This window comes from Panthera uncia, chromosome F1, assembly GCF_023721935.1.
Source record: "Panthera uncia isolate 11264 chromosome F1, Puncia_PCG_1.0, whole genome shotgun sequence".
In the NCBI taxonomy this organism is placed as follows: Eukaryota; Metazoa; Chordata; class Mammalia; order Carnivora; family Felidae; genus Panthera; species Panthera uncia.
In genome coordinates this window covers 4,720,434-4,746,083 of record NC_064813.1, presented here as the reverse complement: position 1 = coordinate 4,746,083, position 25,650 = coordinate 4,720,434, and the positions used below count along the sequence as shown (strand labels likewise).

At 49.7% G+C, this 25,650-nt stretch overlaps 1 protein-coding gene and 1 pseudogene across 1 annotated transcript in view; one reads left to right on the top strand and one right to left on the bottom strand.

Annotated features, from left to right (window-relative positions):
* The first annotated feature begins 6 nt into the window (after positions 1-6).
* KIF26B (kinesin family member 26B) overlaps positions 7-25,650 on the top strand; it is a 464,847-nt gene continuing 439,203 nt past the window's right edge. The window contains exons 1-2 of the mRNA XM_049633800.1: positions 7-698; positions 1,556-1,957. Coding sequence (XP_049489757.1) covers positions 636-698; positions 1,556-1,957 — 465 coding nt within the window. The 5' untranslated portion in view covers positions 7-635. The remainder of the gene's footprint in view (positions 699-1,555; positions 1,958-25,650) is intronic.
* Positions 7,998-9,739, bottom strand: LOC125925847 (60S ribosomal protein L21-like; annotated as a pseudogene).

The following is a 25,650-nucleotide window of genomic DNA, read 5'->3' as shown; positions in this document are numbered from 1 at the left end:
CGCGCGCGCTGACCGCGGCGGCGCCCGGGCCACGCCGCGCCGCCTCTCCCAGCCCTCGCGCAACTGTCAGGCCGAGCGGGGCCGGCGGATATTGGCTCCGCGACGCGCCGAGGCTCCTCCCCGAGTCTGGATCTTTATATTTTGGGAGAATTTCTTTGAACTCAGTTACCGAGCCCCGGGAAGGAGACAAGTTCCCACAGCCGGCGCGCCCCGCGGAGGCGCGGCGCGGCGGGGCTCACCCGCCTTCCCCGCGGCGGCGGGTGCCTCATCGCCCCCCCACCTCGCTTCCCTCGTGGAGGAAAACGGACTCCCTTGGTTGGGGAGAAATGCCAGGGATCTGGATGTGACCGTGAAAAGAGAACGTGTGACTGGAGGAGGCAGAAGAGGAGGAGGAAAAGCATTATTGGAAGAGAAGAATAAACCAGCCACTCCAACCCGTTCTGCAAATTAGTGCTATTACTTCTGGGGTCCATTGCTTTGATTCTTTCCTTCCCCCCCACCCCAAATTAAGGAACCTTGACTTGAGGGCCAAGAGCCAGTCCCCCCGACAACGGGGGGGTACCCTTCTGGGTCGGAAGACCTTTTGGATGTAGTGTTGGTTGAACATTTAGACACTCTCTTCTGCAAAGGCCACCATGAATTCGGTAGCGGGGAATAAAGAGAGGCTTGCGGTCTCCACCAGGGGCAAGAAATACGGGGTAAGTTGCGACGGCTACGATGCGGAGGCGCGTTAGCAGAGCCCCCTCGGCCGGGGTCCCCCTTAACCGGCGCCGTGCGGCCGCGCAGGGCGGCCCCGAGCTCTCCTGCTGCTGCAGAGGCGCCTCCGCCAGGCTGTGCGTGCGCGGAGGCGGGCCCGCCGGCGAGGACGCCCGCACACTAGCCTCACCCTCGGAATTTTCTGTCTTCCCGTTCCTTTCCATCCCCGCACCCCTAACTTTTGCGGCATTCGTGCACTTCCAGGCAGAGTTAAGCCAAATGTGTGTGTGTGTGTGTGTGGGGGGGTGTCCATGAATCCTCAGCCATTCCTCGGGATCATTTCCCTGGAGCCGGGAGAACCTTCCGTTTACCTCCAGGATCCGGAGGGCTGTACCCGGAATGAATAAAAATCCAGAAGCCCCCCACCCCCACCCGCCCCGGGCGTAGCGTCTTCCAGGAACTTGAACGTGGGTTCTTTTGGGGATGGGTGTCGGGTTCGAAAGCGCGGGGGTGCCGACTGTATGGGTTCCCCCCGCAGAAACCATGGAAAGCCCTCGAGCGAGCCCTCTCCAGCCGAGCGGAGGAGGAGTCCGCCGGCGCCCGGGAACCCGTGCAGGGGTACCTGGGGTGGGGGGACCCACTTAAGGACGATTCACGGGGCAGATGGAGGCAGATTCGGCCGCAGGGCTCGGGGCGGTCTCGGGCGCACTCGGCCGGGCCCTCGGGGGCGCGCGGATCTCCGGGCCGGCGCGCGCGGGGCAGGGCGGGGGGAGGTCGCCCCCAGCCCGGCCCGACCCCACCCCGGGGACGCGGGAGCCCGCCGCCCTGCGGCCCCTGACTCTGCACGTCTCCCCCGCAGGTGAATGAAGTGTGCTCGCCCACCAAGCCCGCGGCGCCCTTCTCCCCCGAGAGCTGGTACCGGAAAGCATACGAGGAGTCGCGCGCCGGGAACCGGCCCACCCCCGAGGGCGCGGGTTCGGCGCTCGGCTCGTCGGGGACCCCGTCCCCCGGCTCGGGCACCTCGTCCCCGAGCTCGTTCACAGGCTCCCCGGGCCCCGCCTCCCCGGGCATTGGCACCAGCTCGCCGGGCTCCCTGGGCGGCTCGCCGGGCTTCGGCACGGGCTCCCCGGGCTCGGGCAGCGGCGGCGGCTCCTCCCCCGGCTCGGACCGCGGCGTCTGGTGCGAGAACTGCAACGCCCGCCTGGTGGAGCTGAAGAGGCAGGCGTTGAAGCTGCTGCTCCCGGGGCCCTTCCCGGGCAAGGTGAGCCCGCGCGGGGGCAGGAGGGAGGGCGGCCCCGGGGCCGGGAGGCCGGGCGGACCGCGGTGGGGGGGACACCCCGCGCCTCTCCCTCGCCAGGGCGTCCGCGGGGCACGGAGCCGGGAGGGGCGCCCGCGGTTTGAGGCCTCTCGCTCCACTGGGTATGCCCCGGGTTACGGGTCCTGCAGCCCTCCGCTCGAGTCCCCTCGCCGTGCTCCCCGCACCCGCCGGGACCTCGAGGCGCCTTCCCCAGAGACCCTGTTCCCGCGTGCCGCCAAGCCTGGCGACGCGGGGTGCGGGGGGAGGGGAGGACAGCCGACCCCGGCTCCTGGGGGGGTTTCCTCTCTGCAGTCCTCCCCCCACTCTCTCCGGCTCATCGGATCCCTCCCTCCCCCCGCCACCCGTGACCCTCACCAAAAGCCCGCGGGAGTGGTAAAAGCAAGCCGGTATTTAGGGGTCGGCGTTCCCCACTGTTGATCGTGGGCCCCTAGTTCCCAGGATCACGGAAACAGAAACACACCCTCGAAGGCCAGTTTTTGCCCCCTCGCTTTCCGCGAGTCGGCCCGAGGAAGGTGAAGGGGCGGGGGCGCCTGGGAACCCGGCCGCCTCCAGGCCCGCCCCTGCCGCGAGCAAGTTGTCCCCTCCATGGCAACGCCGTGGCGTGGTGCGCGCAGGAGCCCCCGGAGTGCAACACAATGCGATTGTGTTTGCACTGTTGGGTCCAAGTACTATCAAATGATAATATTTACTCTTCCGCTTCAAAGAGTTTTTATCAGTGGTTGGAGAGCACTGTGGAGAAAACAGTGACTAGCTGTGGGGATTTCTGACACTGCCCAGTGGCGTTTTCTGATGTGTATTTCTGGGACTTTGGAAACGAACTACCGTGATTTCGAGTGGTGGAAGTTTAGCGGCAACTCCATCTGCCTGCCTCATTGTTTTCATACGCAAGGGTTAAATTAAGTTAAGCAAATACCCACAGAAGTTGTAAAATTTTACATGTGGAAAATTACCACCAAGAGAATTGGTTTTATGAATCCTGCATTCATCTCAAGAATAATTAACCTGTGGATTGTTGTCAGTATGCCATTTTTTTTTTTTTTTTTTTGTATCTTGGTAATAAATCTGGCCAGGCACCCTGCGAACAAATCTCAGGAAATCTGAAAGCGGATTTTATACTTGCATTCTGTACCCTCCAATTTAACACTACTTGGTCACTCACAGGTTTATTTATTTGCTCTTTTGATCATTTATCAATAGTCCCTGATTTCCTGCCACATTCAAGGCACTGTGTTAGCAAGGCCCTGAATAACAGGTACCTACAGCCCTTGTCCACATGGAGTTTGCGTTCTAACGGATGATACATTCAACCACGAAATGCACAATTCAGAATTTATTCCCATTTGCGGTGAGTGCCGCAAAGGAAGAGGGTGGGGCGCTGTGAGATGGTCCAACCGGACTAGACCATCTGATGCATTTTGAAAAACCTCGGTTCTCCAAGGTATCATCCTATATTTGGCAATCCTAGTTAAGTTACAGTCTACCGAAGTATTCTAGAACATTCTTGAGGACCTGTTCTTACAATAGTTGTTTATGGTGTTGTTTGAGTGCTCGTGTGTGCAAAGGTAAATCCAAATAGACCCTTTCTATAAATATGGAGGAAGGGAAGGAAATCAGTAGGGAGGAGAAACATGTTGAAATTCAAATGTATCCCTCACGTTTTGTGGAGTCATGTGACAAAGTCGAGTTTTGGTTTCGTTGAGGCACCTGGAAAATTCATTCCCAGGGTTACCAGAGGCAGTTCAATATATTTGTCAATTTTATTTACCTGATAAAATGAAAGTGATCCTGGGGAACTGATCATTGGATTTCCTGAATCTCAGTGTTCTGTGCCACCTTATGGTGACCCAGGCATGTCTGAGGAAGAGCGGTCAATCACGGGGAGAGTCACACAGGATCACTGTAAGGCACACATCAATATCATACAATGCCACTGTTGCCTGGAGTTTCGTATGTGACATAGTGCGGTGAAACATGATGTTTGGTACAGGGGGTGTGCAAGACTTAGCCAGAAACCACAGCGATCTAGATTGCCTTATTTTTTTTTAATTTTTTAAAATCTTTATTTGAGAGAGACAGAGAAAAAGTGCGAGCGGGGTTGGAACAGAGGGAGAGGGAGACACATTCTGAAGCAGGCTCCAGGCGTGGGGCTGGAACTCAGGAACTGTGAGATCATGACCTGAGCTGAAGTCGGATGCTCAACCGACTGAGCCACCCAGGCGCCCCTGGACTGCTTCATTGTTAATCATGAGGTATAGGGCCTCAATTTGTTGGCCTAAACGATAAATTTAGTTCTATTTTTCTTTTTTAAGCATTGGTACCCTCATATTAGGTACAATTTCCATTGTGCTGTTTAAGTTGCAATGTTTTAAGTAGCCCTCAGGTACCAAAAGAGCTAAGTTTCATTGCACCAAGGGATGTCATTGTGACTCCAACGTGCAATTTGCCCTGGAGAGTAAGAGTCTAGAAGATAAAGGCATGTTTTTGAGAGATAATTAGCAAAAATCATCATGGTAATTAAGTTGCTTAACTGTATTTGGAAAATATTTTCTTGATAAGAATACTAAACTCTACTAAGTGGTATTAAAAGTCTCCTCAGTGGCTGTTTAAAAATCAGAGGGAGAAGAGCACATTCAGGAATCTTACTGTTTTAGGACGGATTTGGATTTAGTTCTTTCTCCACCACTGATTCATTTTGTGACATCGAGTAAATCCGTTTGTGTCTGTGTTTTATTTTCTTAAAAAAAATTTTTTTTAACGTTTATTTATTTTTGAGACGGAGACACAGCATGAATGGGGGAGGGGCAGAGAGAGAGGGAGACACAGAATCGGAAGCAAGCTCCAGGCTCTGAGCCATCAGCCCAGAGCCCCACGCGGGGCTCGAACTCGCGGACCGCAAGATCGTGACCTGAGCTGAAGTTGGACGCTTAACCGACTGAGCCACCCAGGTGCCCCTAAAAATTTTTTTTTTATATGTTTATTTATTGTTGACAGACCGAGAGAGACAGAGCATTGGCATGGGAGGGCAAGTGAGAGGGGGAGACACAGAATCCGAAGCAGGCTCCAGGCTCCGAGCCATCAGCACAGAACCCGATGCGGGGCTCGAACTCACAAACCGTGAGATCATGACCTGAGCCGAAGTCGGACGCTCAACCGACTGAGCCACCCAGGCGCCCCCATTTTTGTCTGTATTTTAAACTTTCCTTGGAGAAAGACGTGAGGGTTGATGATTGTCACTTAGCCAAGATACCGTTAGATTTAGGGTTGACATATTTAGGGATTTTCTCACGAAACGTTTTCCACTTTCGTTTGCTGGTTTCGTGAGTATATTCTCCAAATATCCTCCAGCTGTGTGGGTTCTCACCCTGTGCCCACTGGTAGGTAGCAAGCCCTACTGAATCCCCCCAGTTTTGTGCCCGGGACAGTTGGTTAAGGAGGGGAGGTAAGGTGCCGGCGAGCCCATCAGGGGTGTCTGGCTGGCCCCACGAGTTCGACAGTGGCTCTGGTGGCCTGAGGAGTGACCACCATATTCTGAGTATTCTTAGGAGTCACGTGGCCACGGGGGAACAAGGCTCCGTGGCACCAGGTAACGCGATTTGGAGATTTCTAGCTCAGGTAACTGGGTGGGTGGGGTTGGTGTTCACCGAAGTAGGAACAGGAGGAGGGGCCGATTCGGGTGGAGCTCAAAGAGAGCGGTGATAACGGGTTTGGTTTTCCATGCACCGAGTTTGAGGTTTCTGGACAGAGAGAGAGTAGAGGCCGGTGTAGGACTGAAGGGGACTCTGGCGTGTAGAAACGGCAACCGTGAGCTCCAGCTACCGTTCGCGACGCTCTGGGTTTGTCCTTTCAAATAACAACTTACCTGGCTGAGCAAAGATTTGTGCCCGGTGACAGACCGTAAAACATTTGGATTGACTTTTATTACTTCAGTCAGTAAAAAAAAAAAAAAAAAAAAAGTACTTCCTGGGTTTATATCATGTCTTTTCCAGGGCTGGGAAGCAGAAGTGGTCCGATAAAACAGAGTGTAGATGTGCAAAGCTACAGATTTGTTGGGATTGTCAGTAAAAACAGTCCTTTTGCGCGTTGTAGTGTTCCAGTGAGCAAATATAAAGCCATTTCGTATCTACTCTCTTTCCTGTTTTACACACAGTCGAGGCACCAAGCAGAAATAGGGGCCAAGCAATGAATCTCCCATTTTGGGGCTATCCTAGATCGTTCTGATAACGGGGACAGAACTTTTGAATTGACAGTGGAAACCCTAAGAAACATCAGCCCCAAAGAATTCCCTGGAGTAAGCAGAAATGTTCCAGGTTGGCAAAAGGGTATCAGACATCTGTTCATTTCCATATCAATACAAGGAAATCTTTTATGTAAAAAAAAAGGTCCAGAATCACATTCCTATCTGATTTTTTTTTTTTCTCAGCCAAGTATTCTGGGTCCATTTAGGCCCCAGAAATATCAGGAAGATTAGCCAGACACACTGAGAAGGGTGGCCAGGAATCACAGAGATGAAAGAAAGGAATGTGTCATAGGGGTTTAAAAACACCAAACGTAGACTCTAAATAGCCAGAGCCCAAGGAAGTCTAGACTTGGGGAATATGTGTGTGTGTGTTTTCCTAGCTCCAAAACGGGTACGAAAAAACTATTTAAAAGTTCCTCCAGAAGCCGTGGTATGATTCTTTAGAAATAGATACGGAACGTATTACATTTTAAACACGTACGAATTCTGAGAGCTGTGTATCTGAAATCTTTTAAGAACACGTGGCTCTTTTCAGAAAATGTTATTTGAGTCTTTTCCATTTGAGAAATATTTTAGATACGAGATCAGCTAATAGATAACATCACCGATGAAAAAGTCCTGTAGCATTTATCATTAAAACGTGTCTGAGACATTTTAGGGATTCTGAAAACATTCCCAGTAGAGACACGTGAACGGTGATCTCTTCCTTAAGGCCTAGCAAGCTATGGAATAATGGCATTTCATTCTACCAGCCTTTTAATTGTGAACCAACACGGTCAGTTTTTATAGTGACTTAATTCACTTTGTAAAAACCCCTGGGCTGTAGTAATTTCTTCCACACTCACTGCACGTAGGATTATTGCATTAGAAATGTGATTTTTAAATGGCTGAGGCTAGTAATTTGTCAGCATTTGGAAGGATCAAGTCAATAAACTTGAGGCAACATCAGTTGCTCTCTGGCATATCACAGATTGTGTCATTCATTGGCTGATACTAATGGTGATGCTTACTGTCCTTAGCGTGTGCTGGGCGCTCTACTCCGATATACCCCTCCCCCACATCCATCTACCAAATCTATAGCAAAACAAAGATGAACCCGATTTCCTTACCCTGGAAGTCCAAGTGATCCACGTGGTTCAGATCACAAACCGAAGCATGAGTAAAGATGCCAGGAATGGAGAAATCCAAGGAAGCTCCCCCCCCCCCCAAATCCCTTGGGTTTTTGTTGGTTCAACTGCCCGAGTGGGAGACACCCCCCCCTTCCCCCCCCGCCTGGAGATTATTTTCATTAGTTATTTATTATTGTGATTATTTTTCCCGGGCTCCCAGATGGTAACATCGCTTTTAGGGTCTGGGGGCAGCGGGGTGGTGGGAAAAATACGTGGGGCTGTGGGGATTCGGAGCTGCGTAATTTTATCGGCTGGAGTGTACCGCAGGGGGACAAAGGACTTCCTCATATTCATAACCGTTCAGTTGAGACTGTTGCCTGTCCCTTCTGAGAACACCCGGTTGGAGGGCCCTGCACTGACCTTCTGGGAGGAAGAGCCCTTCAGGGGGACGTCTCCGCACCACCTCAGTAAGGCTGCCAGAGTTCAACTCTGTTCCGTCCCAGCAAAGATTGCAAGTTGGCTGGCGTCTGTCAGGGTTCACGGTCTCTTTTCAGGGATACAAACCGCTTTCCTTTTTACTATCTTGAGTCACAGGCTGACCATAGCATCTTTTCTTTAACCAACCCCCCTCCTTTTTTTTTTTTTTTTTTTGTTTTTTGTTTTTTAAGCCTCCTGTATCGTCTTCCTGTGGCAAAGCAGCCCTGTTCAGATGGGTTCCCACTGACCTTTCATACTTAACTTAGACCAGTCAGAGATCTCTTAAAGTGCATTTACGAAGGTGCCCGAGGACCTGGAATAAACCCGTATCCCTAAGTTACTTTAAAAATGTTGATCAAAATAGTAAATCAGTCTGTATCTGTCATTCTGCTTACCCACCGCCTGTGGGATGCTCCGGGACCCATCTGAGAAAGTTGGATGTCAAGTTCATGGTTACAAAGGCTGACTGTCTGTCCAGCACGTCCAGCTTTCAGAGGAATCTGCCTTTGTTTTTGTTGAGTGTTTGTATGCTTTCCTTTTTAAAATTTAGATATCAGATCCACTGGGAGGTTACTTTGGTGTATAATGGAAGGTATAGATCAATTTTATCTTTTTCTAAATGTCTATCCAGTTGTCAGCAGACCCTTTATTAAAACATCCATCTTCCACCCACTGATCTGAGACACCGTCATTGTCATAAAACAAATTTTCAGTTGCACTTGGTCTGTTTATGGACCTTCTGCCATGTTCTGTTTATCTGGTTCTTCGTGTGCCAGTTCTGCACTCTTTTAAATATAGAATCTTTGTAGTAAGTTTTAATATTTGGTAGGGCTAGCCCTCCCTCTCCCAAACAGTGCCTTTCCTTTCTGGGAGTTTCCTGGTTACTCCTCATGTTTTCCTGTATGAACTTTATTTTTTTTAATTTTTAAAAAAATGTTTATTTGTTTTTGAGAGAGAGGGGGAGAGAGCGAGAGTGAGCAGGTGTGCACAAGCTGGGGAGGGGCAGAGAGAGAGAGGGAGACACAGAATCCGAAGCAGGCTCCGGGCTCTGAGCTGTGAGGACAGAGCCTGACGCGGGGCTCGAACTCACGAACTGTGAGCTTAATGACCTGAGCTGAAGTTAGACGTTTAACCAACTGAACCACCCAGGTCCCCCCCACCCCCCATATGAACTTTAAAATCAGCTTGCCTAACTCCAGAAAAATATTTATTTTAATTGGGACCATGCTTAGTTTATATGTTAACCTGGGGGGTATTTGGTATCTTTTTTTTTTTTTTTTTTTTTTTTTTTTACAGTCTTGGAGTCTTTTATTTATTTTTTTTTTACACTTATGCCATGAATCCATAGAGAATGGGTTCCAACAGCTCAGGCTCCTTCCCGGTGGTTCTCACAAAGTGTGCTTCTCTGGGTGGGGCAGGGTGGCACTTCAGCTGAACCCAAGTACCTTTCTCCTTGGCTTCCTTCTGTCTCTGATCATTTTCCTTCACACACTTCAGGAACCTATCTCGGCCCCTTGAATGCTTAATGTGCTCAATACGTACATTAATTCTCTTAGCGAGAATCTTGCCCCTCACTTGTTTGTTTCCAACAGTGACAACAGCATGCCGGGTGACGTCGTAGACTCTTCCAGTTTTGCCTTGGTGACATTTGTGGGGCATTCCTTTTTCAACAGTGCCCATTCCCTTGATGTCCACAGTATCGCCTTTCTTGTAGATTCGCATGTATGTTGCCAAAGGAACAACTCCATGTTTTCTAAAAGGCCTAGAGAACATCTAGCGGGTACCTCTCCTCTTTCCCTTTGTGTTGGTCGTTTTGGCGAATTGCCGGAAGATGGCAGTTCTGGCCGAAAGGTAGTATTTGGTATCTTTATGATGTTGAATCTTTCCCAAGAACAGGAAGTGTCATTCCATTTGAACAAGTCTACTTTTCAGCAATTTAATTAGTCAGTCAATTAATTAATTAAGAGGGGGGCGGGGCAGAGGGAGAGGGAGAAAACTTAAGCAGGTTCCATGCTCAGTGCAGAGCCCGGCGCGGGGCTCGATCCCGTGACCCTGGGCTCATGACCTGAGCTGAAATCAAGAGTTAGGCGCACAGTCTACTGAGCCACTCCGGTGCCCCACTTTTCAGCAATTTTTAAAGGTTTTTTTTCTCCTGTAGACTTTGTGCATTTCTTGTTAAATTTGCCCTTAGATATTATATCTTTTATTGCTGTTACAAATGAACATCTTCTCTTCTAATTGAGGCTTGTTTATGTATCAGCAGGATATTGATTTATATGTTAACTTTATATCCTGTTGCTTTATTAAACTCTTTAGATGTGTTTCTCAGTTTTTAAAACTGGTATTCTTGGGTTTTTGAAAGCATTTATCTTACAAAAGTAGAGATATCATTAGTCTTTTCCTTTGCTGTTTTTACCCCTTTAATGGTTGTCTGTTCTTTGTTACATTGATTCACGCCCCCAGTACAGTATTCAGTGGTAGCAGATACGGTGGGAATGTGTATGGTTTTTCCCATGAAGATACTGGCTTTTGTTTTATTTTAGTTTTTTAAACTGAAAAATTTAATTTTTTAATGTTTATTTATTTGGGGAGAGAGAGAGAGAGAGAAAGAATGAGTGAGGGAGGGACAGAGAGAGAGGGAGACAGAGAATTCAGGCAGGCTCCATCCTGTCATCGCAGAACCCAACACAAGAGTCAGACGCTTAACCGACTGAGCTACCCAGGCACCTTCCCCCCTTTTTAAAAATATTTATTTATTTATCTTGAGAGAGAGAGAGATGTTGGCTTTTGAACTAAGGTGTACGTATAGTTTTACAAATTAAGGAAGTACCCCATTCTTATTTGATTTAGGAATGGGCCCTATGTTTTGCCAGATGTGTTTTCAGGCTTTAGGGAGGTTGATCATATGATTTTTCTCCTTCAATCTACTTTTTTAAATCAAAAGTTAAAAAAAAATTACTTTTGAGAGAGAGAGTGAGAGACAGAGAGTATAGGTGGGGATAGGGTTTTTGTTATTGTGGGTCTGATTTTTGAGAAAGGTTGTGGATAACAAAACTGCTTTGGGCTCTGTGGAGCTTGAAGCGGGATGCTCCCATGGGTCCCAGGAGCATTCAGAGCTAGAGACGTGAGTCTGGGAGATGTTGGCTCGGGGAGGGTGGTGGGATCCCCAGAGGATGAGCTCTCCCTGGAGGATGTTAGAACACAGAGCTGTGGGACCCACGGACATTGAAGGCACAGACAGCCTGAGGAGCCGGGAAGAGAAATCAAGGAGAGGCCAGAAGAAGGGGAGGAAAATAGGAGACAGTGGATTCCTGGAAACAGAGAGGAGGTAGGAGTAGGGTGGTAAAGGTCAGATGCCTTGCAGAGATCGAGGAGGTAAGGACTGAGGTTTCCCTTGATTTAGCAACTAGGAGGCGGCTGGGAATCTTTGTTAGAAGAGTTTCTGGTGCCTGGAGAGAAGCAGGCAATGACGTTGTGTCCAGAAGTGGATGGAGGGGTGAGGGCAGTTGAGGTAGCATTTGAGTTGTTGACAACACTAAGAGGTTAAGAGAGATCCATTTTTGAGGCGCTTACGAAACTGACGTTAAAAGTGAAGATCTGGGGTCAGCAAACTTGGGTGGAAAATCAGATTACATCACTGTGTGACCTTGAGCACAGCCTTTCTGAGCTTGGTTGTTCTTCGTCCATACAATGGCAGCAATGATAGGACCCCCACCAGGGTGGTTGTGAGGGCCAGTGAAATGTGTGAGGTAATATTCAACCATTGCTTTGTTTTCATTCCAATGACTTTGTCCAGGAAGGTGAATTTTATGCAAGGCCCCCTCTCTCTCTTCCCTCCCTCTGTTCCTTCCTTCCTTCCTTCCTTCCTTTCTTCCTTCCTTCCTTCCTGCCTGCCTTCCTTCCTTCCTCCCTCCCTCCCTCCCTCCCTTCCTCTCTCCCTCCCTCCCTCCCTCCCTTCCTCTCTCCCTCCCTCCCTCCCTTCCTTCCTCTCTCTCTTTCTTCATTTTGCCAGTGTCTGACAGCAAAAACGAGAAAGCAGCGGTCAGAGAAAGTGGAACCATTCAGCTCCTCTCCTTTTCCATTTCCTCACCTCCACGTGAACAAAGCACTTAATGCATTCCCCTCTGGGTGACTCCACAGAAAATTTGGGGGTGCTCAGTTGACCAAAATCGCCACTGCTTTTAGTTGAGATGGCCTGAATAGGGGTGGAGATTCCTTGTCATGGATGGAAATCCCTGCCTTAAGCCCCGCCCCTCAGGAGGCCCCCACCCCCCCCCCCCCCCCCCCCCCCCCCCCCCCAGGGCCCCCCCCCCCCCCCCCCCCCAGGGAGCATCGAAAACCTAGTAGTTAGCACTTCTGCCCAGGAACGAAGGAGAGCCCGGCTCCCCCCTCCCCCCCCCCCCCCACCCGGATCTGGGCAGCACCAGGAATTTGGGCTTATCTGCCTTCCCATCCAGCTTTATCTTTCTCAGACAGTTTTCTTTGCAGTTATGCTTTGCTGATCCTATCGCATCGATTCCGACCAGACCTCTCGGAGAAGTCTGGAAATAGAGACACCCTCCCCCACCAAGCGGTATTTCCTGCACACATCTCAGCTGGCAGAGGGTTCTTGTAAACTCTTACCCAGGAAGGGTCGATATTCCTGTGCTGCTACGTGGGCTAACGTATCAGAAGGCTCTGGGGTAGAGTGAATTCTTTTGATAAGCAGAACCATATCTAAGTATATCTTAAGTGTAATAGACCACGTTGTACCTCTGAGGGGCTATTTTGATTCGTGGTTTCTGCTTAATGGAGTTTAAGTTCAATATTTTGCCAGCCACACAAAGTTTTTGGAAAAAGGCTTAGCTGTCAACCCACAGCATGGTTTAAAAACCTTTGATAGTCCTTATGCACAAAATGTCTTTATTTTTAAACCGTGAGCTGCAAATAATAAGTTAAAAATCTACTCTGCCACCACAGAAGTGACAAAATGTGGACTTTCATTACTTCTTTATCTCATCTGAGTGATGTCTGAGACTTACAATTGCTAATTCAGGACTTCCCCCCCACCCGAAGTTAACATAGGAATTTAAAGAGCTGAGATTTTCCTTGGGTATGATTCCATTTTTTTTTTAATTAGCAGTGATAAGCGGCTACACTTCCCGGGGAAAAAATACCGTCTTATTTATAGCGGTCGCTTTCCTTGGGGTTGGAATTCACTGTTTCTCTACGCCCTGCTCCACCTAAATGGTGGTTTCATGCAGCCACAGGAGACTTACTTACTAATTGAGTAAGACACCAATAACAACAACCCTCAACTGTTGACCTCTCTAACCAAGCGGCTACACAGAAATTAAACAGCTGAATCCAGGCAAACAGCTAGCAACCACCATTGTCTAAGAAAAATAATCGGCCTCCTGGCTCAGTTGTGTGTCTTTCCAGAGAGGGACGTCCTGGTCCTGAGCGTGGCAGCTGACAGTGACCTGGGGTGCCCTCCCTGCTGCCCCAGCGGTGAGCGGGAGTGTCACATCTCTGCCAAGCCAGGCAGCATGGCGATGGGGCCAAGGGGTGGACGGGAGAAGGACGGAAAGGGGAGGAATAAGATAAGGGGACGAGGAGGAGGAAGGACGAGAGGGGGCGAGAGAAGCAGCAAAATAAAGGGCTGGTGGTTGGTAAGCATCTCAGGTTGACTATAGTCCCAGATGGGTTTTTTTTTTTTTTTTATTAAAAAAAATTTTTTTTTATACATTTATTTATTTTTGATAGAGCACAAGCGGGGGAGCAGCAGAGAGGGAAGGAAACACAGAATCCGAAGCAGGCTCCAGGCTCTGAGCTGTCAGCACAGAGCCCATCTCGGGGCTTGAACTCACAAACCGTGAGATCGTGACCTGAGCCGGAGTCGGCTGCTTAACCGACTGAGCCACCCAGGTGTCTCCAATCCCAGATGTTTAGAGGAGAGAGGACCGTCCTTAGACAAGGGGACAGAGATGCAATCTTGTCTCCAGCACTAATTAGCACGTTGAGCTTGGGCCAGCCGGCCAGCCAGCCGGTGCTTCATTTGTAAACCAAGAGGGCCGGAGTTGGTGGCCTCTGCGGGTCCCTGTGAAGCCGGAGAGGAGCCCCGACACTGTGAGCCCAGTCCTTGCTCCCAGAGTCCAGACGGATAAGCTTGGCAAGGCTCTCGATGGATTTCGGGCTGAACCAGGAGCCTGGAGCTGTTCCGTGGGCGGCCCCGTTTGTGGGCCTCCCACCCTCGGCCGGCCAGGCCTGTCCTCCTCGTTCGCCCGTCCAGACAGAGGTGCTCAGCACCGCCATCCCCGACCTGTCTATGTCTGGAGTTCGGGTCATCAGCAGACGGACAAGACTCTTCCTGTTTCTTCAAAACGCTGTTTACTTTATTGTCTTCTGTGTTTGTATGCAGAAATAAACTTGGGCAGACAGAAGGACAACAGGTTTTATAAGAGCACTTTGGTAAGGAACGTTTGAGAAAAAATATCGCCTTAGGTATAAAGACTGCTTGTAGTTGTTGGGTTTTTTGTTTTTGTTTTTTGTTTTTTTGCTTGTAGTTTTACAGGAAAAAAATCTGCCGTCCTGATTAGGATTTAGAAATAAATTTTTAAAAAATTAATTAATTTATTTAGAGAGGGAGAGAGAAAGAGAATCCCAAGCAGGCTTTGCGCTGTCAGCGTGGATGCGGGGCCCACGAACCGTGAGCTCATGACTTGAGCAGAAACCAAGAGTCAGACCCTTAACCCGCTGAGCCACCCAGGCGCCCCAGGGTTTAGAAATAATTTGCGGGGAGTTCATCTTGGGTGGCAGTATAGGGACATCCGAACTCCAGACATTTTATTTGTCCTTCTTTTAAAAAAATTCTACCTCTAGATTTTTTTTTCTGAAACCTTTTCGCCCTCTTTGATTTCTCCTTCTTCCCTTTGCTCTTACGGGCACCTAGCCGGGGCCATACTTGTTGAGACCAGTATTCATGCCCCCCCTATGCCGTGTGCACGACTCAGGTGTGACAGACCTGCAGTGTGGCAGCGTGGTCTCTGTGGGAGGCAGCGGGTCGCCACGGGCTGAGTCCACGAGATCCGTTAGTTTTTGATCCATTTCGTTTTCCTTCCTGAACCACTCACCCAGCTTGTCCTTAAAGTGTCTGCTTGCCGTGAACCGTTCCCTGAACTCCTGTTTCGACTGGAATCACTTTGCATCATAGTCTGAACGCAGCTCAGGGAGCATGGCTGTTAGGAGCCCAGCTTCGCGTGGACTTGAGCTGCGCTAGAACTTCGGTGCAGGGACAGTGGAGAGCAGGGACAGAGCAGGGACAGAGCACCCCTTGTCCCTTCTGGTTCTTGCACTGGGCGCGGGTGCGCGTGTGCATGTGGATCGTGCTCCCCGATACCGTAGCCTTTGTTTTGCCTCCGGTTCTTGTCCCCCAGAACTTGCCCGGGTTCCTATTTGTGAAATTCCCCAGGAGCTTTTCTACCCTCCCGGGCTGTGCGTGTGCGCACTGCGCAGGGGCCGCGAAGGGAGCATCCGGGCTGGTAACGCGGTGGACATCCTGTCTCAGGTTTCAGACGTTGTCAGGCCCAAGCTTTTATGGGAGGTCAAGGCAGCTAATAAAGCGGTCTGTGCGATTAAAAGGGCATCGAGCAGGGAGGGATGGCAGACCGTCGCAGCAGCCGGCGGGCGCAGGCAGGGCTGACAGCTGCGAGCCCGCTAATGATGGCTTTACGAGCATTTTTGCAGCCAGGGTGGTAAATGCAATACAAAGACCTGGTTTTAATATGCCCAGTCAAGCTCTCTGCTTCCCACTCGGGGAAGGGAGTTGCTGGCTGTGGGCTTTTTTGTGGCCATAGTTTGTGCTAATTCACTTTTCTATGGAGTGTTCCTTGTTATTAGTAATGGCCCTTTTCGGTGGGCGGGAGGAGATAACAGAGTGATGGAGAGGTTTAGGGGGCTGCCGAGGGTCACCCAGGAAAACCTCGGGCTCCTGACGCTCCATCAGGCTCGAATAGGATTTACGTATGCGGCGGTTTTGACCGTGTGGATCTCCCGGACTCTGAGCCCTGGAGCAGAGTCATCTGAGGTTTGGTACCTGTGCACCCAGTAGGCAGTCTTTTTCTTTCTTTCTTTTTTTTTTTTTGAATATGTGAATTCTCTGAGGACTTCTGGACTTTTGGGGAAAAAAAAATCTCCTTTCCGCTTCTGTGTTACGGTGACGTCACGGGGGACGAGGGAGGAGGCCGACAGAGGAGGGGGATGCTGGCGGGGTGCGGCGAGGAGGGCCGTGATGCCTTCCCACTGACGTGGCCTCCTGTTCTAGAGGGTGGCAGTCCACAGGATGAAATGGGAGAGCGGCTCATTCACCCGCGTGGGTCCTGGCCTAGGTGTTTATGGATTGGTTGGTTTAGAGGTCCTTGAGTTTCTTGCGGGTTGAGATGCCCTCGTTCTGGCTCGATGTCCCCTGGTTGTATTCACTTCTGGTCTTGCAGAATAACGGAACGTGGGAATGCTCCCTGGATGCTTAGGGTGGTCCCAGTTTTCCAGGGAGGAAACTCACCTTCACTGGACAGAACTAAGCTGAGAGGCCCATGTCCTCAGACACCAGCCCCCCGGGTTTCATTTCTCCCTTCATCTGATCGTGGATTTGTACAGTTGAGGCTGTGCTGCCACCGTTATTTGGTGAGATGGTGACACACAGTCACGTCCAGGCTGGAGAAGCCCTTTCCCTTCAAGGCTTGGAACAGCCACAGTTCAGAGGGGAGAAATGCCATAGGCTGGTTTCAGGTCCTTCGGGGTATAGTCGCAGAGAAGTGAGATGGTTTTTTCCAAAGGCATGAATGGGGTCATGCTGGTTCTGAACAGAAACAGTAGTGTTCACCGCTCCATGTTAAGTCATTTTAGAAGGATCACGAACTTCCCAGAGCTTCTTTGTCGCCCTCACGCACGGCGACATTCAATATACTATGTCAGATTAAATGAACGCTGTTAATTTTTAATGTTCTATGTCACCTCTACTCCTGGAGACGTCGGAATATCTTTTGGAGTCATTAGCATTTTGTAATCATAGAACAATAGCACAGAAGGAGCCTTAGAGGTGATGTGGCGTTGGGTGGCTTTTGTTAGGAAAAGCCAGGTTCCTGCAGCCAGACCACGGGGCTTTGAATCTTTGCTGTGTCGTTTGCCCGCTCAGTGGACTTGGAGAGGCACGTTCCTGCTTTCCCCTCAGTTTCCTGGCGTGAACAGGAATAACTGCTTCACAGGCATGTTCTGTCTGGCACATGGTAGGCGTTCATTAAATATTAGCATCCAAACTGCCATTTTCTAATTTTTAGAAAAAAAATTTAAATTTATTTTTTGAGACAGAGAGACAGAGCATGAGCAGGGAAGGGGCAGAGAGAGAGGGAGACACAGAATCTGAAGCAGGCTCCAGGCTCCAGGCTCCGAGCTGTCAGCACAGAGCCCGATGTGGGACCTGAACCCATGAACTGTGAGATCATGACCTGAGGCCAAGTTGGACGCTTAACTGACTGAGCCACCCAGGCACCTTAAACTGTCATTTTCTAGAAGAGACAAGTAAAACTTACATCTCTAGATGGGGGGGGCCTCCTGACCCCAGGGTTCATTGCACACAATTAACATCCAGGGTGTTTATTTTCCATTCTGTCGTTAGCCATGTCTGTCCATCTCTCCGTTCATCTGTCTGGTCTGGCCAACATTTCTTTGGCCGTGACTGTATAGGTGTGTGGTCCCCGGATTTGGTGCCGGGACAGGAAGGTGGTGAAGACAGAGCCCTGCCTTTGAGCCTCACAGCCCGGGGATGGGGGGTCGCTGCGCTGACTGCTGCCATGTCTCTTCCACGGCATCCCTGGCGGAGATGACATGGCTGGCTGTGGAGTGGGATGGAATGGTTTCCAGGAGAGGTGACGCTCGCCTGGATGAGTAGGAACTAGTGGGCGAAGACTGAAGGAGGTAAGGTCTTGCCCCCCCTGCTTTCCTCTCTTCTCTTAGAAGAAGACCGGCCATGGGCAGCCGGGAGCCCGCCAGCTCCTCTCTCCCGTCTGCTGTGGGACGGTGCGCGTCCCGGGCAGGGGTCACGTTCCCCTGCTCCCTAGGAACCGGTCCAAGCGGCAGATCTCTGTGTGCCTACACCAGAAAGTTTTACACAGGCATCGTCATCATCACTGAGTAAACGCATGACGGTGGGCAAAGAACTCTTTTTGAGGGCAGCACGTTCAGTGCTCCCCCGTGTAATAGTCATTTGTACGTTACTGTAATTATATCGCACGGTTTGCAGTCAGCTAAAACAACCCGACTCATTAGGTCTTGGGTACCTATGTACCGCAGTATGTTCCATGGCTGCGTAACTTTTCCAGATCTGCCATCACATTTTGCGCATGTTGCTTTTTGGGAGTTAGACCGAATGGGCACCTTTAAAGATTAGATAGGTTAATACAACCTGATGTTTATATAGCTGCTTTTTTTTAGGCTACTGTACTGGATGGGCCTTTGCTTCCATTCAACAACTATTTGTACAGCAGGTGGCTCGTGCCAGGCACTGTTCTAGGCCTCGGGGCCCCTGATCTATGTCACCAGAGTCTCCCTGCCTGCTCTTTTCTGGCGCAGTGCTGATCGGAGTTTGTGGGACTTCGGGGGTTAGCAAGATACTCGCCTTTTTTAGAGCTGTCTGACACTTCCCCACAGCATCTATATCACACTATAAAGCTCCTGGGGCATCCGGGTGGCTCAGTCCATTGAGCGTCGGACTTTGGCTCACGTCATGATCTCGCGGTTTTTGGGTTCAAGCCCCGTGTCGGGCTCTGTGCTCACAGCTCGGAGCCTGCTTGGGATTCTCTCTCTCTCTCCCCACCCCCCTGCTCCTCCCCTACTTGTGCTGTCTCTCTCCAAAAAAAAAAAAACAAACAAAAAAAAAACCCACTATAAACCTGTTAAGCTTCTCTTGCAAAAGCCTCCTTCAGACCATTCTCATGGACTCTGGCTAACTGGGAGTTTCTTTCGGTGGCTTCCTGCTCATTCCTTACTGCCTTTCCTGCTTCGGACTTCCCACAGGGTGAAAAGCTACAACAGTGGCTTTTGTCTGCAGCAAGGCCATCGATGGCACAGGAACCGCTTTCAGATGCTGCTGATGTGGCCCAGACTCAGTATCATGACCCAGAAGGTGAAAGGCTACCTATTCCATTACAACCTAGAGCCTGTCCGCCTCCAGACTTGAGTGCGTTCCGGCAGAGAAAGGAGGACGGATAGGGTGACACGCACCCATTAGATAGCAGCTAGAAGTAGGTGTGGGAAAATATAAGAGTGGAGCTCCGGTTTCTAGAAGCGTCTTTGTAAAGGGCGTTACTGAAGTTAAATACAAGAATGTCAACGATGCCATCCCGTAGTCCTGGAGTATGAGGTGCGTATGTGTAAAGTCTGTTTGCATATGAGCCATGAACATATAGGGTAGATAATACATGTGAATTACAAAGAACTGGGTTCAGACGCGGGAGTTTTTTTCTCTCTGTGCTGCAGTTTCGAGAAAGGGTGAATTCTTAGTCACATCGTTTAGCTCTACCAAAAAGGAGTGCGGGTCTGAAACAATCTTAGAAGACTGAAACACACTTCCTTTCCAGGTCTCGGGGTCAAGCCTCGTTCCCTTTGGGTGGCTGGCAGGTCACCTGTGCCGTGGGCATGGTTGCGACGGGTGGCTCAGCGGGGTGGCCACTTGAACACGCAGCCCCAGAACAGGGAGCTGGGAAGAGGGAAGTTACGTTGGAGGCCGGACTGCCTTCCACCTGGTTCTCCCTGTAAATACCAGCCAAGGGCATTTCCATTGGCTGAGATCCTTTGAAATTCTGTCCAGTAGAGATTTGAGGGGGGAAAAAAAAACCCAGAAGGTACAAAAAATTAGAAGAATTTTGTGGCAAGATGTAGAAAGTCACTGAGTCCGGCCATGATCCAAAAATAGCAAGGAGGCTGTGATCTGAGTTCTAAGGTCTCTGTTATTGCATTAATGTTTCCTTAAAAGCCTCCTTTTGTTCTATTCTTTTTTTTTCTTTTTTTACTGTTCATTTATTTATTTATTTTGAGAGAGAGAGAGAGAAAGAATGCGATCAAGGGAGGGGCAGAGAGAGAGGGAGAGAGAGGATCCCAAGCAGGGTCCGTGCTGCCAGCACAGAGCCTGACTTGGGGCCCGAACTCACGAAACCTGAGATCACGATCTGAGCCAAAACCAAGAGTCAGACGCTCAACCGACTGAGCCCCCCGCCCTGGGCACCCCACATTTGTTCTATTTCTAGTTGTTTTCTCTTCCCATCTGGAGTTAGAAGGGTAGAAGCCACAAGCATAGAAGCGTTGCTTTATCGAAGGTGGTGAAATTTGACCTGCAAGTGTATTCCCTGTGAGACAGTGGAATTATTTTTGGAAAAAGTATTTGTTTATGAAGAAGCAGATCTATGGTCTGTGAAGATCATACCAGAATTTCCTAGTAAGGAGAAGGTCATATTCTATGGAAGGGGATCAGAGATGGTCAAGAAAGGTGGATCTTTAGGTCTAGCCTGGGATTTTATTTCCTTTTTTTCTTTGCATCCGGCATCTGGAATGTTCCCCTCTTCCTGATGGCCCTGTATGTTTGCTGTATTTCAGGGGCCAAATGCTCCGGGCCTGTTGTAATCTGCTCCCACCCCTGTTCATTCCCTTGATTAAGCTACACGCCCTTGACGGTGTTGTTGGCCGAGGAGGGCAGAGTGCTGAAGGTCCCGACGCCTGTTGTGTAATATGCCATATTAGCTACTCCCAATGGAGAGTGATGGGAGGTGACTGGGAATCTCGTTCACGCCTTTCATGCTCAGTACAGGGCTTCGGGGACCCTCAGAGGGTCTCTCCTGCTATTAACTGTGCCTTCCGCTGCCATGGGGGGACGTACGGCTGACAGGATAGGCCGACAGGTGATGGATCCTCTGAATGTCAGGTGGTTCTTTCTGTGACTTCTGGAGGAGATTTAAAAAATTTTTTTCTTTATTTAAAAATTTTTTTAATGTGTTGAGAGATAGAGAGAGACCTCAGAGAGTGAGCGGGGGAGGGGCGGAGAGAGAGGGAGACACAGAGTCCAAAGCAGGCTCCAGGCTCCAGGCTCCGAGCTGTCAGCACAGAGCCCGACGCGGGGCTCGAACTCACAAGCCGTGAGATCATGACCTGGGCCAAAGTCGGACACTTCACCAAATGAGCCACCCAGGCGCCCCGTGACTTGTGGAGGAGATATTTACTTCTCAGTAGAACATGGTGTGATGCATTGAACACTGTGTGGTACTTTTGCGAACAGGGGGTTTGCAGGGAGCTATGCAGCAGCCTCGAGGGCCGTTTGCTGTAACTTGTGCGTAGACACACAAAGGCGTGGCCGGTTCCCCCTGGTTTTGAAAGAAGGAAAACCCTGCCTTTATTGATCCCTAATTCCCCCTGAGATAACACTACCTGTTAACAAAAGAGGAGTGCCAAGCCCCCTTAGTGCTTTTCTTGGGTCAGGGGTCATGCGGAACCTGGGCCATAGTGGGTGCACTTGAGCCTGACCCATGGCTCACCAGCAGCCAGGAGAACAATGGCAGAGAGCGTGGCCTCCTGGGAGCCGTCACTACCTCACTCTCTATGATTCGTGGCCTCTTGGTTTCGGTTTTACTTGTCCCCTCGTGATGGATAATGGTGGTGGCGGTTTGGGCCTGTTTCTGATTAGTGAAATGACCCTTCACGCGAGGCTAAGCGAAGAATGCGCTCCCGAACCTCCAGAACCCTGGGTTTTCCTGTGGCGAGTTGAATGGCCTCAGGTCCTGCGTTCTCAGACCGAGAAAATGAAAGGTGTGGCGTGGGGGAATTGCAGCTTTTTGTGGCGAGAGAAGGTGGAGGGCCCGCTGGGGAGGCAGCCGGGGGCGGGGTGTGTGTCTTTGGCATCGAGGTGAGGGTGCCAGGCACCCTGATGACTCTGGGCAGAGACTACACGATTTTTGCAACTTGAGCTGCTGCTTCAAGTGATTCTAGAATGTTCAGGAAATATGTAGAGCACCTTCGAAGTGCCAGGCATTGCATTAGGAGCTTGGAACTTTCAAGTACAACCAAATAACTGAATGTGACCTTGGGGTTGCTGTCCTGGGTTTGGGGCTGTGTTTTAAAATTAAAAAAAAATTTTTTTTAAATTTTATTTATTTTTGAGAGACAGAGAAAGAGAGCACGAAGGGGAGGGGCAGAGAGAGGGAGACACAGAATCCGAAGAAGGCTCCAGGCTCTGAGCTGTCAGCACAGGGCCCGATGCGGGGCTCAAACCCATGAACGACGACATCATGACTTGAGCCAAAGTCGGACACTTAACCGACTGAGCCACCCAGGTGCTCTGGGGCTGTGTTTGAAAAGAAGAAGAGTGCTGTCCTTAGGGGTCTGGTTTCTACTCAAGTGCTTTTTTACTTAGTCCTTTCAGTGGTGAGATTCTTGGGGTGTGTCTTTGGTCAGCTGTCTTCTTGGTGGTCTTTTTTTTTTAAATTTTTTAATGTTTATTTTTGAGAGAGAGAGAGAGAGAGAGAGAGAGAGAGAGACAGAACATGAGTGGGGGAGGAGCAGAGAGAGGGGGAGACACAGAATCCAAACCAGGCTCCAGGCTCTGAGCTGTCAGCACAGAGTTCGATGCGGGGCTCAAACCCAAAAACCGTGAGATCATGACCTGAGCCGAAGTCGGACGCTCAACTGACTGAGCCACCCAGGCACCCCTGGTGGTCTGTATTCTAAGCTTTTTCTTTCTTTGTTTCTAAATGTTATATTTAATTTTGAGAGAGCGAGTGCGAGCTGGGGGCAGAGCAGAGAGAGAGGGGGGACAGAGTATCTGAAGCAGGCTCTGTGCTGTCAGCCCAGAGCCCAATGCAGGGCTCGAACTCACGAACCGTGAGATCCTGACCTGAGCCGAAATCAAGAGTCAGACACTGAACCGACTGAACCACCCAGGCGCCCCAAAGCTTTTCCTTTTTTAACTGTGGTAAAACAGACCTAAAGGTGACCGTCTTCACCACGTTCAAGTGCATAGGCCAACAGCGTTAAGCACATCCGCGTGCTGGGCAACCATCCGCCCTCAGGTCTGTCTCATCTTCCCAAACTGAAACCCTGAACCCGCTGGACGGCTCTCCATTCCGCCTTCCCTGCGCTAAGTTATTTTGAGCCAACACAGTGCTGGAAACACTCCGGAGGAATGTTCTAAGGAGAAAGACCTGAAAGATTCTTTAAGTCACCCATTCACGTATTCCTGCCTCAGACATCCCTTAAGCCCCAAATGTGTGCCACTCTCTGCGTTACGTGCTACAGATTCAAAACCAACCAGACGTTGGTCCCAAGAGCTTTTACCAACTCATGGAGGAGATAGATCGAGACTGAGTCTTCTCACATGGAAGCCGGCCATCGATGAGCTCAGAGGCCAGCTCACTGCACGGGAATGTGGGATCGTTATTTTTTTAGTAGACTCATTGAGATACAATTTACATGCCATCGTGTAAATAGTTAAAAAAAAAAATTTTTTTTTTTTTTAAGTAGGATGTGGGGCTTCAACTCCCAACCCTGAGATCAAGATCTGAGCTGAGATCAAGATTCAGACGCTTAACCGACTGAGCCACCTGGGTGCCCCCAAACGCACCTGTTTTGAATGTACAATCCAGTGGGTTTTAGTATATTCCCAGAATTTTGCAGCCATCAGACCCATCTAATTTTCGAACATTTCTGTCACCCCCGCTCCCCTGTCCACCCATCTTCTGAGCCACAGGAAACCACAAATTTACTTTCTTCTTCTATAGATTTGCCTGTTCTGGACATTTCACGTACACGGACTCATGCAGTACGTGATATTTTGTGACTGGCTTCTTTTACTCAGCAGAATGTTTTTACGGTTCGCCATATTGCAGGATGGGTCAGAACACCATATTGGAGGGTGGTATTCCATTGCGTGGATATACACGCTATGTATGTGCGCATCGGCGGCTGGATACGGGTGTGATTTCCAGTTTCTCGCTATCGTGAAAAATGCTGTTATGAGCATTGGGCTTCAGTCTCTGTGTGGACATATATTTTCATTTCTCGTGGGCAGATACTGAGGCCTGGAATTGCCAGTGTCCGTGGTAACTCTGCGTTTAACATTTTGAGAAACTTCCAAGCTGTTCTCCAGTGTGGCCGCCCCATTTACCTTCCCGCCAGCAACCGATCAGATTTCCTTTCTCCACATCCTCACGGGTTGTTGCTGTGGTCCGTCTTTTTGACTCCAGAGGATGTGAAATGTCACACTGTGGTTTTGATCTGTGTTTCACTAACGACTTGTAAGGCCGGACATCTTTTCAGATACTCATTCCCCATTCTCATGTCTTCTTCAGAGAAATGTCTAATCAAATCTTTTGCTTATTTTTTAAAAATTAAAAAAAAATGTATTTATTTATTTAGTTTATTTTAGAGAGTGGGAGAGCACAAGCAGGGGAGAGGGACAGAGGGAGGGAGGGAATCTCAAACAGGCTCTGGATTCAGCATGGAGCCCAGCATGGGGCTCGATCCCACGACCGTGGGATCATGACCTGAGCCGAAATCCAGAACTGGATGCTCAACTGACTGAGCCAATCAGGCTCCTCTTTTGTTCACTTTAAAAAAAATTTTTTTTTTTAACATTTATTTATTATTGAGAGACAGAGGGAGACAGAGCATGAGCATGGGAGGGGCACAGAGAGGAGGAGACGCAGAATCCGAAGCAGGCTCCAGGCTCTGAGCTGTCAGCACGGAGCCCAACGTGGGGTTCGAACTCACAAACCGCGAGGTCACGACCTGAGCCGAAGTCGGATGCTTAACCGACTGAGCCCCCCAGGTGCCCCTTTGTTCATTTTTTAATTGGGCTTTTTGTTGTTGTTGTTGTTACTGAGTTGTAAGAGTACTTTATATATTCTGGATATTAGTCCCTTATCAGATACGTGATTGGCTAGTGTTTTCTCCCAGTCTGTGAGTTATCTTTTCATTTTCTTGATGATGTCATTTGAAGCGCAAACGTTTTATTTGTGATGAAGTCCCAACTTACCAACTTTTCTTTTCTTGCTGTGCGCTTGGTGTCTTATCTGAGAATTCACCGCCTAACCCGAGGTCATGAAAATTCATTCTCATACGTTCTTTTAAGGGTTTGATGGTTTTAACTTCACTTTAGGTCTGTGGTCCAGTTTGAGTTAAGATCTTTCATGTTTCCTGCAGGAAAAAAGTGTCCCCGGACTCATTCAGGTCTCAACAAGATCGATGTGGATTTTCTTTCATGCTCTTTAAGGTTTTAACACAGCACACCTGGTGGCCATCACATGCTGGGTGGGGTCAAGGTTGCAGAGAGTGATGTGCGAGTTGGCTGGGGTTGGACATCCTGGCAGAATCTCTAAGGCATCTTTGGACGGCTGGGAGACGGGCCACACAGGCGACTTGCAGGCAGGAGACGGGCTCCAAGACCTTGGCGCTAAGCAGAGGAAAGCTTGACCGCCTGACCAGTGTCACTGGTGACAAAGCAAACGAGCCATCGGGGAGAGACCTGGTGTCATGGCACGATGAAGTTGCTGTGGCACCTGGGCAGCCTGCCAGGCAAGCTGTCACAGGGCAGACAGTGATCAGGACTTTTGCTGGCGTGCTGTCATGGAGTTAGTTGATAAAACTCTCTCTCCATTCTCACTTTCAGTGTTTTTTGGTTTTTTTTTGACATCCTGCCCTTCCCTCCTGCAGAAAGACCTACTTTCCTTCCTTCCTTCCTCCCTCCCTCCCTCTTTCTTTCTTTCTTTCTTTCTTTCTTTCTTTCTTTCTTTCTTTCT